Source organism: Typopeltis vanoorti, chromosome 7, assembly GCF_054136105.1.
Source record: "Typopeltis vanoorti isolate ZY-2024b chromosome 7, IOZ_Tvanoo_1.0, whole genome shotgun sequence".
Lineage (NCBI taxonomy): Eukaryota > Metazoa > Arthropoda > Arachnida > Uropygi > Thelyphonidae > Typopeltis > Typopeltis vanoorti.
Genome location: NC_143555.1, coordinates 10,515,389 through 10,535,323, shown reverse-complemented (window position 1 = coordinate 10,535,323; position 19,935 = coordinate 10,515,389). Strand labels below are relative to the sequence as shown.

Below are 19,935 nucleotides of genomic sequence, written 5' to 3'. Positions count from 1 at the left end.
TAACACACTGTTAGTCTCTGTAAATTTATAAGATCCAGGTGAATGGGGAAATATTGCTGAAAAATTACGAGCAAGTTGTTTTAATTGAAATCGGGCTTGTTCAAAAGAAAAATATAATATATCCCAGAGATACATATGGTCATAAATTTGGCGACACGTATTATAATAGAAAAATGGAAAACGGTGAGTTCGTGCTAAGAACATGGCTCATTTATTCCGAAACTTTAAATTATGTTTTTTGCTTTTGTTGCAAAACTTGATAAAAATTTAAAAAATAAAACTACTATTCATTGCCAGACTCAATGGAAAAGAAACATTGGACGAGTGTTTTAGAACGGTTGATTGAAATTATAAAATTCCTTGGTAGCCAAAATTTAGCTTTTCGTGGATCATCTGATAAATTATATGAAAGGAATAACGGCAATTTTTTAAAATTCGTCGAACTGTTTGTGAAGTTTGATCCCGTTATGGAAAATCATGTTGAAAGTTCCCTACATCAAAACAATAGAGTACACTATTTGAGTAAAGATAGACTAAATGAAATATTGGATACTTTAAGTAACGCAATCAGGGATACAATTTTATTATCAATTCGAAAATCTAAATATTATTCCATAATTTTAGAATGCACACCTGATGCAAGTAAAACAGAACAAATGACCATTATTATTCGCTTTGTTTCCTGTGACAATGAAATTGTCAAAATCAGGAAAAACATTTTAGGTTTTGTAGATATATCAGATTCCACAGGACGTGGTTTATGTGCAACAATAATGGAACATCTCCATTGAAGACATGCAAGGTCAAGGGTATGACAATGCGGCAAATATGAAAGGGAAAAAAATATGGGCTCCAAAATTTCCTTTTGAACAAAAATCCTCGAGCTTTTTACGTGCCATGTGCTGCTCATACTCTAAATTTAATCATTAACAATGCAGCCAAAGTGAATGCAGATACAATTAGTTTCTTTACAATTATTCAAGAAATATACAATTTCTTTTCATTCTCTTACAAACGTTGGGCAATCCTTTTAAAGTTCGTAAAAAAATTAACATTGAAACAGCCATCAGAAACGCGATGGAAAAGTAAAATTAATGGAGTCCACCCTCTACGATATCAGTTACAAGAAATTTAAGATGCACTTTTTGAAATTTTAAATAATGAAAATTTTAATAAAGAAACTCAGCATGAAGCATAAACATTATGTGCTAAAATAAAAGACTACAAATTATTTGCTCTCTTATAACTGGGCATGATTTACTTAACAGAATAAACCCTGTGAGTAAAATGCTTCAAGACAAAAATATGAACATTACACTTGCTTTAGAATCTATCAAAAACTTAAAAATATTCTTACAAGAGTATCAATCAGATACAAATTTTAAAGTTCTAAAAATGGCAAAAGAACTGAGTGAAGAGGTGGACGGAGAATAAGGATTTAAAACTGTTACAGAAGTCCGACGACGAAAGAAGACACGACAATTTGACTACGAGCATCATGACGAAACGCCACAATCGACAGAAGATAAATTTAGAGTAAATGTGTTTTATAAACTTCTAGACGTTGCAATGTGTTCGTTAATAGAACGTTTTGAACAATTAAAAACATATTATGATGATTTCAATTTCTTGTATAATTACTACAAATTAATAACGAAGATTTACGAAAAAATTGTGACAATTTAGAGATTCTCTTGAAGGATGGCGACAATAAAGACATAAATGCAATAGAACTATATGACGAGTTATGTGCTTTCCGAGATATTATTTGGAAGGATAATTTAAATATTCAAAACCCTTTCGATATACTTAATTTTATTGTGTTCAATAATTTATCTTTCCCTAACTATTCAATTGCTTTAAGAATACTATTAACCTTACCTGTTAGTGTAGCGAGAGGTGAACATTCCTTTTCCAAGTCGAAACTGATTAAAACCTACTTAAGAACAAGTATGTCACAAAAAAGGCTTGTTAGTTTGGCGCTAATAGCTATTGAAAATGATATACGTGCGGAATTAGACATTAAGACCATTATTTCTAATTTTATGAATATGAAATCAAAAACCCTAAAAGATAGTTCCACTTATAAAAATTATTAAACATTTTTTATAAGTTATTAAGAATTTAGTAACTTGTAAAATCCAACAATTTTTTAAACTTTAGTTCAAATAAATTTTAACTTTAATTAAAATTCATTTTAAATTTGTTAGCGATTCTGGTCGGTGAGAAGGCTATAATCCCTGTATCATTACATTCAACAATTAAAGTGACGTGGCTTTATCAAAATTTGCTTCAACTTTTGAGAATTTTTTGAATATTCGGGTTTTTAACGATTACCCTGCCTAGTCAACACCCCCGGTTCGTTACATTTAGTGAACCAACGTGTGGCTGTTCTGTCAAAATTTATTTAAGAAATTTCAAATAATTTAAATTTTTATTACCGTAAAAGAACCACACATGCCCGGATCGTTACAGGGGCACTTAGATAGACAATGCATGCGGGCAGCAAAGACCTTACGGCCAGCTCTGAGAATACCACATGGAAAACTATGAAAAAAGTAAGAACAAATGGAAATGGATATGTGGTAGCAGCAGCATGGATGTGGTGTAACTAACAGACAGACACCAAAGGGTAGTATATGGTGGAGTAAAAGCTAGAAGAATGAGGATGACTATCATAGTACCTCGGGGTTCTGTACCAAGTCCACTACTCTTCAATTTGTATATCAATAATATAGGGAAAGATTCGAGGGGAGGTGTTAAATTCTGAATGAAACTGAAATTTAATCCATTTATGTTTCCTTCAGATTTAAATGTATTAACATTCCCGGGGCCAATATTGGTATATCAGAAGAAATAAAGCTAAATGTAATTTATCTGCAATGTTAGTAATTTGAGTAAAACTTATCTATACATAATGTTGTAAATAATTATTGTAAATTTTCTAATATTAAACTATGTGGATTTTGTGCAATTACTTGTGTATTGCTGAGAGAAAGATAATCGGATTAGATAGTGATGGCCTGAAGCTAAACACATGCACCAAGTAAGACACGTACGCAGGTTCCATCCGTAAAGCACGCTAGGGGAGAGTGTGGTGCTAGGAAAAGTAAGGTGTCGTGGGCAAAGGGAGAAGGAAGGATGATGTAGAAAAGAAGCATCAGGCACAGGATTTAAAAAGCGTAGCAGCACTAGCTCGTGACTTTTTCTTCTCATCCCCCTGCATCGGAGTGGTCACCGAGATAGAGGTCGTTGGAGAACGCTGAAGTGTCTATGGGCTTCACCGGTCAATGAATAGCCTGGCGGAGCAGAGTTCCAGATCGCCACGGAGATCGATAAGCCATGCCAAGCCAGTTGACCTGAGAGCGGCAAGCCAGACTTACCTTTTCGACGGAGATATGTCTAGTCCGAGTCCATCAGTCGAATAGTGCAGATGAAATCAATTAAGAAAAGGACCAAGTAAACGGAAGTATTGTCAAGATGTATGTGAAGGTCAATTAATTCCCCAGCCTTTGGTAATGTAGAATTTTGATCTGTTAAGTAATTGTGTTAAGGGGAACAATCTGTAATTGTAAAAGGACTTTAGGTTTTTAAAAGTTTCGATTAATGAAAGGACTTTAGAGATAATGCTAAAGGAAGTAGAGGAACTTTAAGTTTTGAAAGGAGGAACTGTGCGGAAGCACGCGAAGATAAATTGTCTGATTTTGTGATTAAATGTTTTCCTTTAATATTAATTGATGACTTGCCTGATTTCCTTTCTATTGCACCGCTCATTAAGTTAGAACCAAAGCGGTAGGTAAAATACAAGGGAGGCTACAACTGTGAAGTGAAATTTAGTTATTTGATAAATTTAGTATTTAGCAAAGGTGCTTAAGAGATATAAGACAGTGTACTAAGCTGAGTACTAGTTCCTTGATTTTGCATTGTTCAATAGTCTAGGATTTAGGGTGGCACAGTATAATAAAAATTTTCTCTGAATCTGAAAAGGGACTGACATCAGTACTGAAACAAAGGAATTGGTGCTAGCCAACGGCAATCCCTTTGTCTTCAATCCACGTGCACTACTCTTAAGAAAGGTTAACGGCCCAGATTGAATATAGAGACTGCATAAGAATTAAAGCATATTAACTTGATGCACCAAGCAAAGAATTTTTATTGAAATTAGGTTAAGGAAATTATATGAGGGAATAAGTCAGGATTAAGATCATAAAACACGATATTAATAGTAAGAGAAATAAATATTACAGAGGAGAGATATTCCGTTGTTTGCTGATCATGCAAAATCTGGGAGGGAAAAAATTGATAAAGGTGATGTAGATATCCTGCAGGATGATTTAAATAAACTAGCATTGTGGGAAAAGAATAATGACTGTCAATTTAATGTTGCAAAATGTAAGGTTATGCACTTCGGGTTGAATACTGTGCATCACATTAAGGATAGTGGATTGTAGGAAACTAATGAGACTAAAGGCGTGGGGATAATGGCAGACAAAGTTGAAGTTCAGAGGACATATTGCAAGTCAGTAAAATAGCTCAAAGGATTACTTGGATGTCAAAAAAAAAAAAAGACACAAGTAAACACAGGGAAATTATTATCCCTCTTTATACAGTGAATGAGTTTAAAGAGAGGTACAACAGATTTTGTGAGTATAAATTTTAGTGTGGGTCTCCACTATGATTCTCTTATATGGATCAGATGGGAAGGACTAGGAAGAACTCCCCATGTTTGAACACACACAAATTATTGAAAAAAGACAGTATAAATCAAGATTAGTCTTCCATACACAAACACAGGCAACCATGTAGTTTGTCAAGAAACAGAAATGCCAAAACTTAATTCAACACCAAGTTTGGTCTGCTTTCATTAAAAATTTAACAGCTGCAGATCCAAGATATGACACATCATACAACAGAACCTCATAGCAACAACTGCATTGTTCCAACATGTACATAATAATTAATATGTTTTTTTTTTCTATGACTTTGTGTATATGCTAGTTCTGAAGTTCTGATAACATCAGCAATGTGTAATTAATTTTTTTTAGTCTTATTTTATATAAGTTTTTGGTATCCTTGATGATGATGTAAGCCAATCATTGTCATTATAGCCAGACCAGCTAGTTTGCTTGTTTTGCAAGAGAAAAAAACCATATATATCTGTGAAACTGGTCACCTTCAATAACTTAAGAAACTTGTTGGGTTAAATTGTTTATTTTAATAAACCTGTTATATGTTTAGAAATGTGATCTCAACAATACCAAAAATTATAAGAACTGCTAAACCACAGAAATATTCGTATTCAAATTATATAGTTGGTCAGTCACTGCTATAGGCCAGGAGAAGAAAAGCATGATATGCACTGGCAAATAAGCTAAATAAATAAATTATGAGTATTTGTTATAGGAAACTTACTATCAAAACAAAGAACAAGGAAATGTCACATGGTGGAATGAATGGATGAAATATCAACTTCAATATTACAAGAATGTGGCTTAAAGTCTTGGCCATTGTGGTGTCCCAAGGAGATGAAAAGAGGAAAAAATAGTTCCTTTCAATAAAGAAACTCCAAGACAGATGCAAAATTATTAATCAATCAACATCTCAGGAGTGGTGGTAATGATATTGGAGAAGATGGTTTAAGGACAAAATTTTAAAAAAAAGTGAATATGAGGACAGCCTGTTTTTGTGAAGGGTAGTTCATGCCTCAGTAATTTACTCACTTTTTTTTTTACAATAAATCTGTGCTGCAGGGTTCCTTACATAAGTTATTAGCACAATTCAATTTTGTACATCAACAATATAAGAAATGATTAGAAGGTAAAGATTAAGTTTACCTTCTGATCTGAATTAAGATTATCTGCTGTGCATGATACTCATGGAAATTAGCAGCAGGAAATCTTAGGAGTTGTAAATAAATACTTAGTTGGATGTTGTTACAGACCTGGTAATGTGGATTCTAGTGACCATGAAATGTATAATCAAATTAGCCAAGCAAATAAGAAAAGGGTGATCATTATGGGCGATTTTAATTATGGCAATATAGACTATGATGATGAGATAGAAACTGAAAGTAAAGAAAATGAGTTTCTCAAGGATGCTGATATAAATGAGGTGTCAAATCAGCCTCCAGTTGATGAGAATGATCATGAATTCATTAACTAGGTGGTTGCCAGCAGCAGTGTGAAGACCTCTGTAAGGAAAGGGTATATGTGAAACTTAAAGACTAATGATTATGAGAAGCTCAGGAGACAGCTTACAGCTGTAGCATGGAATGAGAAGTTGGGTGGTGCTGCTTGGGTAACAATCATCTAGTAGAAGCTAAGTCTAAATGTATTCCAAGGGTCAGAAGGTGAAATAAGGAGGATGTGAAATGGATGAATGAAGAGATTAAATATGCAATACAGAAGAAAACTGCATTATGGAGACAACATAAAAGGTGTGGTAATAATCAATTTCATGGGTATAACAAAGAATATGCAAGGAGGGCGACTCTGTTGGTAAGGATAGCAAAAGTGAAGTATGAGCAGAACTAATATAAGCAGCAACTAATGAAGCAAAAAAAAAAAAAAAATCTAGAAAGTTCTTTTGATATGTAGCCAGCAAAAAAAAAAGAAAATGGAAGGATGACATTGATTGGAGAAAATGATATAAGATGCTACAGAATGTAGTTGAGATATTTAATGAGCACTTCATAAAGGTCTTTCATTCTTGTGAATGTGACATCATGGAGAGTTTGGGAGCAGTTGATGAGAAGGAGAGACTGACTGTAAGTGAGCCAGAGGTATATGGGGAATTGAGACAACTTGATGTTAATAAGGTTGTGGAACTTGGTAATATATCACCGGGTATTATGAAGGAATGTGACGGGCAGTTGGCATCTGACATGATAAATTTGTTTAATATGAGTCGTGCAGTGGGTCAAGTTCCAAAGGAGAGGAAGGAATGTAAGAATGTGCTGCTTCATAAGGGAGGCGACAGAACTCAAGCATCACATTATAGGCCTATCTCTGTGTCAGTTGTTGTGGTTAAAGTGTTGGAGAGGCTGGTGAGAACCAGTATCAGGAATTGGTTGACAACAGCAGTATTATCTTTAATGGAGAGAATGGATTTGCTGAAGGGAGATCATGTTTTAATAATCTGTTAACTTATTACAATAAGATGACTGCTTCCTTGGATAGAGGAGAGAGATACACAGTAGTATATTTAAATTATGCAAAGGCTTTTGATAGATTACCACATGATAAGTTGATAGTCAACCTAGAGTGGATGGGGTTGGATATTAGCCTAGTGCATGGAGATTGGAGATGGCTATCTGATAGGTTTCAGCAAGTTGTGTATGGGGAGAGTAATATCCCAGGAAAGTCACTAGTGGTGTGTATCAGGGTCTGTTTCAGGACCACTGCTGTTTAACCAGTATGTTAATGATACGGGGAAGATTTGGATGGGAATATTCAGTTGTTTGCAGATGATGCAAAGTTGGGATGAACTACGAGGAGTAGAGCAGATGTTCTGGCCTTACAAGACATGAATAGATTGAATGAATGGGCATGGGAGTGGAGATGCATGTTCAATGTTACAAAATGTAAGGTTTTAAAAGTTGAGGAACAAAGATGGGATGTACAGTTTATGCTTGGTGGGGATATATTGTTGGAGATGGAGGAAATAAGAGATCTTTGGATGATGGTAGATAAGGATCTAAAATTTAGAGAACACATTGTATAAATTGTATGGACAACACAACAAATTCTGGAAATGATGCAGAGGACACTAACTTGTAGAAGTAAGGAGCTTCTTGTTCCATTGCATCATTTCCAGAATTTGGTCAAAAGGATGAAGAGATGTTGGAAAGGGTCCAGAGGCTATTGACTGAGGTAGTTTCTAATATCTAGAATGTTGAATATGAGAAAAGGTTGAATAGATGCAATTTACAGAGTCTAGTGGGTAGAAGCTGACACTGACATTGACCTGGAGCCAACATTGGCAGCAAAACACAACATGGTCATCACAACTACGAATATGAAAATGAGAGAAATATTACCTACAAAATCAACTCGTAAAAAATATTATAATATAGAAAAATTAAAAGATCCCCAAATAAATATACTATATAAATACAAATTAAAACAAATTTTTGACACAAGCCTCAAGAAATATAATAATATCGAATCAAAAACCAAATACTTCTCACAAAAGATAACTGAGACAGCTGAAGAAATCCTCGGATACAAAAGGAAAATAAATAAACCATAGATAACCAAAAATATTTTGGACCTATGTGACGAAAGAAGATATTTGAAATCTCATATTAATAGCGGTGATAATAGAGAACAGTATAAAAATATTACTAAGATTATTAAAAAAGAAATCAAACATGCTAGAAACTCACGGAAAAGTGCTTTTCAAATTATCAGTAAGTTAACCAAACCTTTTACTGCAATTAATTGGAGCATAGAAGATGAAGATGGAACTCCTATCACGGATAACCAGAAAATAGTTGATAGATGAAAATGTTACGCAACCAAGCTTTTTCAAAAGGACCCTCAACTCAACTGATTGACAATATTTTGGACGGGAATTTTGCCAGGAGGTTCGCAGGAAGGAGATTACCTGATATTAAAAGAAGAAGTCATTGCAGCAGTTAGCTCCTCAAAAAGAGGAAAATCACCGGGAATTGATGGTGTTACAATGGAACTGATACACGAAGGAGATGACATCATCATAGACACCTTGCTAAATTTATTTCAGGACATATGGAACACAGAGACTTGGCCTTCTGATTGGTGGACTTCTGTCCTTGTACCTATTACTAAAAAGGGAAACAGCAATAAATGTAGCAACTATGGAACAATTAGCCTTATTAGTCATCCAAGCAAAATCCTGTTAAAAATACTATTGTCAAGAATCGAAAAGAAAATAGAAAGCAGACTATGAGATGAACAAGCAGGTTTCTGGAAGTCCAGAAGTACAATCGACCATATTTTTACAATACACATACTAGGCTTAAAATACATAGAACATAACAAAATAATCTGTCACAACTTTTTTAGACCTTCAAAAAGCTTTTGACTCAATATGACATGAGGCATCATGGAAAATTTTAGAACATTATAGTATTGACAACAAAATCATTAGGATTATTAAATCTCTTTATTCTTCATCTGATATGAGAATTGAAATCAAAAATTACAGCAGGGAAACCATTCCGGGCAGAATGGGGGTAAGACAGGGATGCATCTTGTCCCCTCTTCTTTTTAATTGTTTTCTGGAATATGTCATAGATGAAGCTCTTCATGAATATGACACTGGAATAGTAGTTGGCAGACTAAGAATAAATAACTTACGTTTTGCAGACGATATCGATCTTCTCGCAGAAAGTGAAGAAGAATTACAAGAGATAACCAGCCACATTTTCGGAAAATTAAAAAAATATGAATTATACATAAACCTACAAAACACAAAAACAATGATAACTCAAAATCAGACATTAAATTCTTAAAGATACAAATTGGCAATAAACAAATTGAGAATGTAAACAAGTTCACTTATCTAGGAAGCACGTTGAGTCAAGATGTCGTTCATAAACCAACATTAAATACCGAATTGCTAAGGCAACCATGGCCCTACAGAAGTTAAAACCATTGTGGGGAGATGACAGAATAGCAATCACAACTAGACTAAGACTAATTGATACCTTGATGAATTCTATCCTCTTGTATGTTGTGAGGCCTGGACTTCGAGGGAAGATGAGAGGAGACTCTTGTCTTTTGAAATGAAAACTTAGAGAAGACTATTGAGAATTCCCTATACCGCTCACGAAACCAATGAAAATGTCTGAAAACTGGTTGATTCAATAGATGGGAGAAAATAGGAAAATATTCTGACAATCATCAGAAGAAGACAGATGAAATGGTTTGGACATGTGGAGACGGCTAATTCCATTAGCCCTTTCCACATGTCCGGAATCGTTCCGGACTCCACAGAAATCATTCTGGGACCAAGGGTTAGGGGCCGACCTCGATTAAAATGGCCTGATAACATCAAAAAATGGACAAATTCCTCCCTTTCTCAACTGACATCAAGAACAAGAGATTGAGATGATTGGAGGAGGCTAACAAAGAATATCACCTACCATTCATGAATGATCCAACGGTCCATTTATGACAACGGGAGAGAAGAGAAGTGGATAGAAGGAAGAGGGAGTGATATGATAGAGAAGTACAAGTTGGTAAGGGGTTGTTATAGGATCAATGCGGAAGAGGGTTTTTCATAAAAAAGTGGAAGATTGGGGGGAACAAGAGGTCATCCCTGGAAGCTGTATAAGGGCATAAACAAGGGAGTGAGAAGCCGGTTTTTTGCATGCAGAGTTGTGAATGATTGGAATGACTTGCCTGAGAGTGTGGTGTCTCCAAAGAATTTGAATGTGTTTAAGGCATATGATGAGCTGTGTGTATGAAAAGGAAACTCCTAGATGAGCCTTTGACTCCATTGGGATCTTAGGATAATAAGAATAATAATATATAATCTAGTCAGGGGTTGTTATAAGGTTGACATGAGAGAGATTTTTCATAGAATGGAAGAAAGGGGTAAAACAAGAGGCCATCAATGGAAACTGTACAAGGGTGTGGGCACAGGAGGAGCAGGTTCTTTGCATGGAGAGTGGCTGATGAGTGAAATGCATTGCCTGAGTGTATTGTGAATGTAGACATATTGAATCAATTTAGGGCATGGCTGGATGAGCAATGTGTGGAATAGTGTGTGCCTCCTACAATGAGGCACACACTCCATGGAGGTCAGATGTTAATAATAATACTAATAATAAAAGTGACAGATAAGTTAGATAAAGAGAATGGCTATACACTGACTGCTAGACTTTGCAAAGAATACATGGAATTCTCTTATATAAATTGAAGCAAATGGATATAGATGTGAAGCTAGTGGATAAGAGGGATAACCGATTATAGACAAAGAAAATAGTTTATGGAGGAGTACACTCCAGGAGAAGGCATATAAATAGTGGTGTGCTGCAGGGTTTCTTATATTTATTTATTTATTCATATGGAGTTTCCTCCTCCCCCTGTCCCTATTGGGGATAGTTGAGCCCCCTCATGGGGGACTAAATATTTATGGCTGTAGATCTGTGTGTTCATGTGGCCGGTTTGCCTGCTTGCGGGATAAAAAACTCCAGATAAACTGGGGGAGGGGGGGTGAACCCTGCTGTCCACGCCCAAGACTGGCTAACTTAGCTATGGCTGAGGAAGATCCTTAAGCTCCTAACGTCGGCAACAGAAATCGAACCCAGGACACTCTTTCCCCAGGCATATGGTTGCGAAGCACAAAGCCACTTGGCTAGCCGTGCGGACGGTTTCGTATATGAGATAGTGTAATTCATTTCGTACATTAACAATATAAGAAATGATCAGATGGTAAAGATTATTAAGTGTGTTGATGAAAATATTTTAGATAAAAAGATTACTTGCTGTGTATGACATCGATAGAACTTGGTGGCAGGAACTTAATGGGCTAGGGATCTTGGGAGTGCTGGCAGACTGTATGTTAAAGTTAAGCAGATGTTTTGCAAAAGTGACTAAAATAGCTCATAGGATTATCTGGTTACCGAAGAAGACCCTGCTAAGCAGAGATAAGAGTTTGATCCCATCTAGACTACCGTCTGCAGATCTAGTCACCTTTATTTTTTGTGAATGAAGAAGCAGGCATGACTAGAGGCAAGTGACAAAGATGATAGGAGGTCTACAGAATGATCCTTATGATAAGAGATTTGTGGGTTACAATGGTTGATAGCAGGAAAAATAAAGATAAATACAGACATTTCACAAGAGGTAATTGTTCAGTACATGACTTGCAGGAGGAAAACTAGGGATCATCCTCTAGAAATTGATTATGTGTAATTAGCAAGGGAATGAAAATCAGATTGTTAGAAGAGAGGTGAATGAGTGTAATTGGTTGTCAGTATCACTTGTGAGTACTCTTTCAATGAATGAGTTCAGGGAGAAGTATAACAGGTACTGCATAAATAAGGTTAGTGCTCAGTGAAATGAGCATCCCTCAGTTAGTATATGGACTACTTAGAGATGCTCATGTAATAATAATAATAATAATTTGTTTCATCTTCATTTCATAATTACAAAAATTATTTAGAACTGCAATCTTCTAATTAAAATTAGGATTTTAATTAATATAAAAAGTTTAAAATGTGTTAAATTTATTCCAAACTTCTGATTGCCTTACAGTGTAGGAATCTCTTGTTAAAGATTATTTAATAGCAAGGAGTAAGGCAATATTGGAATTTAATTCCATGTATTGGATATATCAACTACATGAAGCAAATGCTAGTAGAAGAGTTTTTTAAAAGATCTTTGTTCTTAATATACACTATTAAATCGTTTTTCAAAGAAATTGGTGTTTCATAACAAGGGCTTGTATAAATTCCTTTTCAAAACGTTATTATGTAAACAATAATAAGGTACAGAAACAAATGACTGTTTGGTATACTTATCAAAATCGGAAAATATACCTTCCTCAAACACTTAACAATGTATAGCAAACTATCAACATAAAAACCAAAATATAAACCGGGTGAACATTGCTTTCTGATTATTCTTATTATATTCACAAAAAAAGGATATTATCTTTCTTTAATCTTCTCAGTTGCTCCAAATGATTAAGACAACTAGAACATTGCTCGATTTTATTTTCGGGTGATACATTTATTGAAAGATTTGGTTCGGTATCATCAACAGAATCCAGGATAATTAACTCATCGTCAATTACTTCGGAGTCACTGTTGCTTGACATTTTCTTCTATAACTCACTAGCACATTCTGGCAATATTTATTCAGCCAATCAAATCCTCAAGATGAAAATTGGAATATTTTCCAATTAAAAGTATGCATTAATAATAATAACAAAACATAAAGAATACTAAAGAACAACAAACCACACACCTTAAATGCGTTACATAGTAACGACAATCGAGAAACGCAATCAACGCCTCCTAAAAAATGAAACAAAATTCAGATACCATAAGCTTTTTTATTTATTTATTAATTTTTGTATTTCAGGTATGAACTTTAGTTGGATAAAAATAACATGTTATGATGTTATTTCATGCAAGCAGCGTGAAGGACCTGAAGATTGATAAGTCTGCTAGAATTTATAATAATATTAGTACAAAATCCTATGAAGACACAACCATATATATTATGACATTCAGAAGGAAAAACAAACTCCAGGGCTAAGCATTAACTATAATTTATTATTATTCAGTAGTAGTAGTACTAGTAATGGTGGTGGTAGTAGTAGTTGTAATAGTATTGTTGTTGTTGTTATTCTTATCCTTGCTATATTGAAGAGTAAAGTTTATGTCTATTGCAAGGGTACTGTGTGTGTGTGTGTGTGTGTGTGTGTGTGTGTGTGTGTGTGTGTGTGTGTGTGTGTGTGTGTGTGTGTGTGTGTGTGTGTGTGTGTGTGTGTGTGTGTGTGTGTGTGTGTGTGTGTGTGCGTGCGTGCGTGCGTGCGTGCGTGCGGAATAACAAGAAAGGATAAAATTTGGAATGAATTTATCAGAGGCAGTCTAGGAGTGCTACCAATAATTGGAAAAGAAATGGGGAAAACAAGTTGAGATGGTTTTGAAAATGTTGAACGGAGCTCAGGCTAAAAGTGTAAATAGAACTATGAATCTGAATGTGGATGGGAAGAGGTAGACCGAGAAAGACATGGTGAGAAGTGGTGAAAAGAGACATGAAAGAGTGTGGAGCAACTGAAGCAATGTGGCACAAGATAAGAAAGAATGAAAAAAGAGGACTCGCAAGGCCGACCCCAAATAGATGGGATAAAGTACAAGAGCAAGGATATATTATTATTATTATTATTATTATTATTATTATTATTATTATTATTATTATTATTATTATTATTATTATTATTATTATTATTATTATTGTCTGAGTCTACTTGGCAGAGAAAATCAAACAAAAATCGTGACGAGTGGAAGTGTCCCCAATTGCAGAGACAACAAAGGAATGCCGCCTTCGACCGCAGGCGGAAAACAGCACGTGCAGAAAACACTGGCAGGCAGTAAACAGCTATCAACAACAGAGGGAATTAAAAACAAAGAAAACAACAACGGAAACCCAGGTGAGCCATCTTTAAATGCAACTTGAAAATAGATTACAAAACCTAAAAGACTGTTTAATCGATTTTGTTGGAGAACTATTTAAAAAACATACCGCACAAATTACAGAAAAATTCAACCAATATGAGGAATTTATTAAACTTAATAATAACTCGGTAGAAGGTGTATTACAGACCGTAAGAGAAATTAAAAACTGCGTTAAAGAGCTAACGGAAAGACAGCATAATTTAATAAAAGAGACAACGGAACTAAACTCTTCAAAGCAACAGTACGAACTCTCAAACCAACAGCAGCACAAAAATGACCTCCTCATAAATGGTCTCCCAGAAACAGCTACGGAACATCTAAGCGACACCGTAATACAACTAAGACAAAAAATTGGCTCTCCCATTGAATCAAGAGATATCCAGTCAGTGCATCGGTTACCACAAAAAAGGAAAAGAGAAAATAATACCCTTCCTTCTCCCGTCGTAGTGCGACTCACCAACAGCCCAACAAAAACTACACTCATAAAAGCTAGCAGGATTAAAAAACCAGTAGTCAAGGATCTGAAAGGAGACCACGACAATACCCCAATATACTTGTTCGAATACCTAACGCCATATTACCAGAAAATATTCTACCAAGCAAAGAAGGTAAAAACAGAAAACAATTACCAGTTTATATGGATAAGAGACAGCAAAATATTCCTAAGAAAGACACAAGACGCAAAACCAATCTAAATAAAATCAGTAGACGACCTCAACAGGCAGCCACATTGAACGAAATATGGACAACTCGTAAAGAAGGAACAGCACACCACCCAAAATGAATGCAGACCATCAAGCAGACGTAATCACCACGGAATATGATAACTGCCACATTCTTAAATCAATAACAGAATGGAAACATCTGACAATCCCCAAAAAAGGACTATCTATTCTCCACATCAACATCAGAAGCATTCAAAAATACTGGCTGACTCTGCAAGCTTATCTGAAGGAAGATATAGACGACATAGAAATTTTAATACTGACTCAGGTATCCACGAGAAACGAAGAGGCATCCACCTACCAAATGTCACACTTCCAACAACACAAACACTGCAGACAAACAAAACGAGGCGGTGGTATAATAATATTTACCAAACATAAACTAGAAGTAACAGAAACAAACCATAAATTAGAATACGCAAAAAACATATGCATCGAAATTAAAAACACCAAACAAGAAAACTCCCTGATATTAAACGCAATATACAGACCACCCAACTTAAGCACCACAAAATTCCTAGAAGAACTAAACAAATGGCTTTCAACCACCGAAGTAGGCACCTCAGAATACTTGATGATAATAGGAGACATTAATATAAACATTAGGAACATAAATAACAACACAGAACAATACCTAGACCTATTATCGGCATATAACATAACCCCATCCATACAGTCGTATACACGAGAAGAGATAGTCGGAAACACAACAACCTCATCCTGCATCGATCATATAAATATAAGGGGCAGCCACACAGCAGCCGTCATAACATGCAAACTGGCAGACCATTATTTCACAGCATTACAGTTATTCACTGAACCAGAACCCATAAAAATCACTGAGACTACAAAACAGTATTATAGCATTCTAAACGAAACAATAGTAAACGATGAAATCAGAAAAACAGACTGGATGCAGATAGCATCTTTAGACTCTACTGAAGCTATATATAATAATCTTAAACTTGCATTTAACAAAATATATAACAAAGCATTAACAAAAATAAAAATACGTCCCCAAACGAAACAAAATCCATGGATAACAGACAACATACTAACAGACATACAAAGAAAAGATGCCCTATGGAAACAACTTAAGAAGTCGCCGAACAATATCGCTTTAAAAGCTGAATACAAAAGAAAACGGAATCTCCTAACAACACAGATAAGAACGGCAAAAAGAAACTATTACCGCAACAAATTAACAACAGTTCAGAATGACATAAAGGAAACCTGGCACCTGATTAATGAAATGCTGGACAATATACACAGAACCACTGCCTCAGAAACAATAAAACACAGCTTTGCCTGCGACCCCAAATCCCTCAAACAATTGGCAAACAAATTTAATCATCACTTCGTGAACTCTGTCCAAACGCTACAAAAAACAACCTTTCCTCACAAAAACGAACATTCTCCACTAGGTCCACGAGCAACCCAGTCGATGTGGTTCCCCACAGTAACAAAAGAAGAACTATCACTGGCAATTCAACAAATTAACCCTAACAAAGGACCGGGGATAGACGGAATCAGACCAAAAGACATCAAGAAACACTCAACCAACCTACTTCCAGTTATTCAAAAACTGTTAAATAAAATCTTCGAAACGAGACACATACCTGAAACACTGAAGACTGCATTAATCACACCCATACACAAACAGGGAAAAAGAAACATTATAAGTAATTACAGACCCGTCGCTACGCTGTCTGTAATCAACCAAATCATGGAGCGCATCGTGCATCAGAAACTCTCCACATACATTGAAAAATTTCAAATCATACCCCAAACACAATATGGCTTTCAAAAAAATAAAGGAACGGCAACACTCCTGGAAGATTTCACAGATCTAATAAACGCTGCATTGGATAAAAACAGAATAACATTAGTGGTATTCATTGACCTAACAAAAGCATTTGACACACTAACACACAAAACCTTGTTAACGAAACTAACCCATATAGGAATTGGAGGTCGTCTACTCCAGTGGTTTAAAGCATACACGAAAAACAGAAAGCACACTACACTTATAGGATCAGCATACAGCAAAGAGGTACACGTAACCTGTGGAGTACCACAAGGAGCTGTCCTATCTCCCATTCTATTTAACATATACACACACGACATAAGCCAACTCCCACTAAAAAGTAAAATCTTCCAGTATGCAGATGACACGGCCATAGTATCCATTCACAACAATGCAAATATTGCTTACACAAATATGCAACACGACATCAATCAAATCACTAACTGGTTAACTGAAAACGGCATATATATAAACCCAAGGAAAACAAAGCTAATGGTATTTAAAAACCCCCAAACCCTGCCCATAGAAACTAAATATCTCACTATCCAACATTCATCCTACTATACACAAAGCGTAGAACCTTATATCACAACCATCACACAGGTGAAAACAACACGCTATCTTGGACTTCACTTCGATGCTGATCAAAGTTGGTATAGCCATACAAACTACCAATACCAAGCTTAGGATAATAGCAAGCAAACTATACAGATTAAAAGACACTGCCCCAACCCACAAAAAAATACTAATCTATAAAGCATTATGTGAAAACATTTTAAGATACGCAATCACATCATACGCATTCTGCGCAGACTATAGACTTAACAGGCTACAATGGTTGCAAGATAAAATGGTAAAACTGATATTCTGGGAACAGCCCACTCTTATGCGGGAAGCACGGACAAAACACAAAATATTTAAGGTGAAACACTTATGCCACTACACAGTCATGTTAAAACACTACTACAGCCCAACATATAGAGTAACCAGAACAGCATATCAAATAACAAGACCACAGTCAACAAACTACATAACATATAAGTACAACAATCACAACAGAAAAGCCACCCGAAACTTCTACGTACCTGACATGATAAACAAACTGCCGTTCGACAACAGAAACTTAGGAACATACAGAGAGCTGAAACAGGCGCTGTATAAATATTATAGCGAGAATGAAAATTAGAGCAATTCCTGTTTCTCTCCCCCCCCCACACATGCACACACACACACAAACCTATGACAAACGCCCTCTCAAAACCATCACTACAAGAACACAAAGAAACAAACACACCATGTCTAAATCCAACCCTATTTGCACAAAAAAAGAAGAAAAAAAAGTTAAACTGTAATAGCAGTTGAAGTCTTCCAAGCATGTACCATCAGACAGTAAAATCAATACTTGACTTGTGACCATTACAGGAACATAACCATGAAACCACCATCATCTATCATCTATTATCTTCATCAGATAAGCTCTGCTAAGCTTCGAGGAAGAAAATTATTAACTTGCAAGTATCTGTTAATCACAATTGTAACATGTTATAAATATTATATATATATAATTATTACAGCATCTATGTATGCAATAATTTATCTGAGACATAAAAAAAATAATAATAATAATAAATAAATAAAAATAATAATAACAAATAAATAAATTATTATTGTTATTATTATTATTAATATGTATATTCTATATTCAAAAATTCTGCATAATCTTTATTGTAAATAAAGTCGCTCAATATGTAAAAAAAAAAAAAAAAAAAAATTATAATTATTATTATTATATATATACAGAGAGAGAGAGAGAGAGAGAGAGAGAGAGAGAGCGAGCCTGTGTAGCTCAGTGGATGGCGTTTACACACCACCGCGCTTGGCCGCACGAAGGAAGACTTCGTTTCGATTCTAGTCGGCGACTAGAGGAAATTTTTCTAAGCCTTTTTTCAACCGGTTCCCGAGTTAGTCGATCTCTGGCACGGGCAAGCAGGTTTTTCCTCCCGGAAACTCGGGTTTTTCGTCCTGTAAACTCAAGAAAATCGACCGTAGAACCCACATTATTTCAGACATTAAATATATTGTGTTAGGGTCAGGGACCACGAGATGGCGGCACATTTGAGCCGTCTCTCTTCACTGCGTACAGCTTAATTAGTGATAGCTTTGGGCCATCTGTCTCTGATTGGGTACCAGTGGAGATTGAACTGCCCACTCAGTCTCCAAAAGTTAGATAGGGCTAAATGGCCTCGCCTACTCCCGTATATGGGAATAAAAAGGCGTTAGCTGATTTTTTTTTTATATATATATATTTATTATATATTATTATATTATTATCTTATTATTATATATATATTTATTATATATTACTAATATATATTATTATATTATTATCTTATTATTATATATATATTTATTATATATTACTAATATATATTATTATATTATTATATATATATATATATATATTTATTATATATTACTAATATATATTTATTATATAAAAATATATATATATATATATTATATATAATTGTAAATTATTATTATGATTGTTATATATATATAAAAAAAAACTGTTATCATCATTACTATTTAAATCTCATTATATGTAGCACACAAAGTGCTGAACCCTGAGAAATAATATACCGAATAGATGATCATTGTACATATGTAAATATTTGAAAGAACAATAAAAAAAAAATTATTATTATTATTATTATTATTATTATTATTATTATTATTATTATTAATGCCTGCGTGTAAATGCTGAATAGAGTTGGGGAGAGTACAGCTCCCTGCGGCACTCCACAGGTTACTGGTAGCGTTTGCGTGTGAGTACTCGCGCGCGCATTTCTCAATCATAGATTTCGTAGCTTCCCAACACTGCAAAAAAAAAAAAAACAATAAGTAATAACCAATGTCATCCTCAAATAAGCTTACATATAAGCTTCGAGGATGAAAGCAAAGAAATTAGTTCTCATCCAAGATGTATCATATGTAACCAAATGCATGTAATGTACGTATCACATGAAAACCAATGTATGTAATGTATGTATTATAATATGTAAACCAATGTACGTAATGTAAATATCACATGTAAACAAAAGTAAGTAATGTATCATATGTAAACAAATGTATGTAATGTATATAATAACTGTAATAAATGTATGCAATGTAAAAAAAAATTCTTTTAAATCTAAATCATGAGTTTACACCATATGTTTGTG

General features: G+C 34.8%; 1 protein-coding gene across 2 annotated transcripts in view; it reads right to left on the bottom strand.

The window, feature by feature from the left end:
* Window positions 1–12,960, bottom strand: part of LOC150104483 (zinc finger CCHC domain-containing protein 8 homolog) — a 341,337-nt gene extending 328,377 nt beyond the window's left edge. For both annotated transcript variants that reach the window (XM_090395663.1, XM_090395664.1), the window contains exon 1: window positions 12,645–12,960. In XM_090395663.1, coding sequence (XP_090251789.1) covers window positions 12,645–12,813 — 169 coding nt within the window. In that variant the 5' untranslated portion in view covers window positions 12,814–12,960. The remainder of the gene's footprint in view (window positions 1–12,644) is intronic.
* Window positions 12,961–19,935: the final 6,975 nt, after the last annotated feature.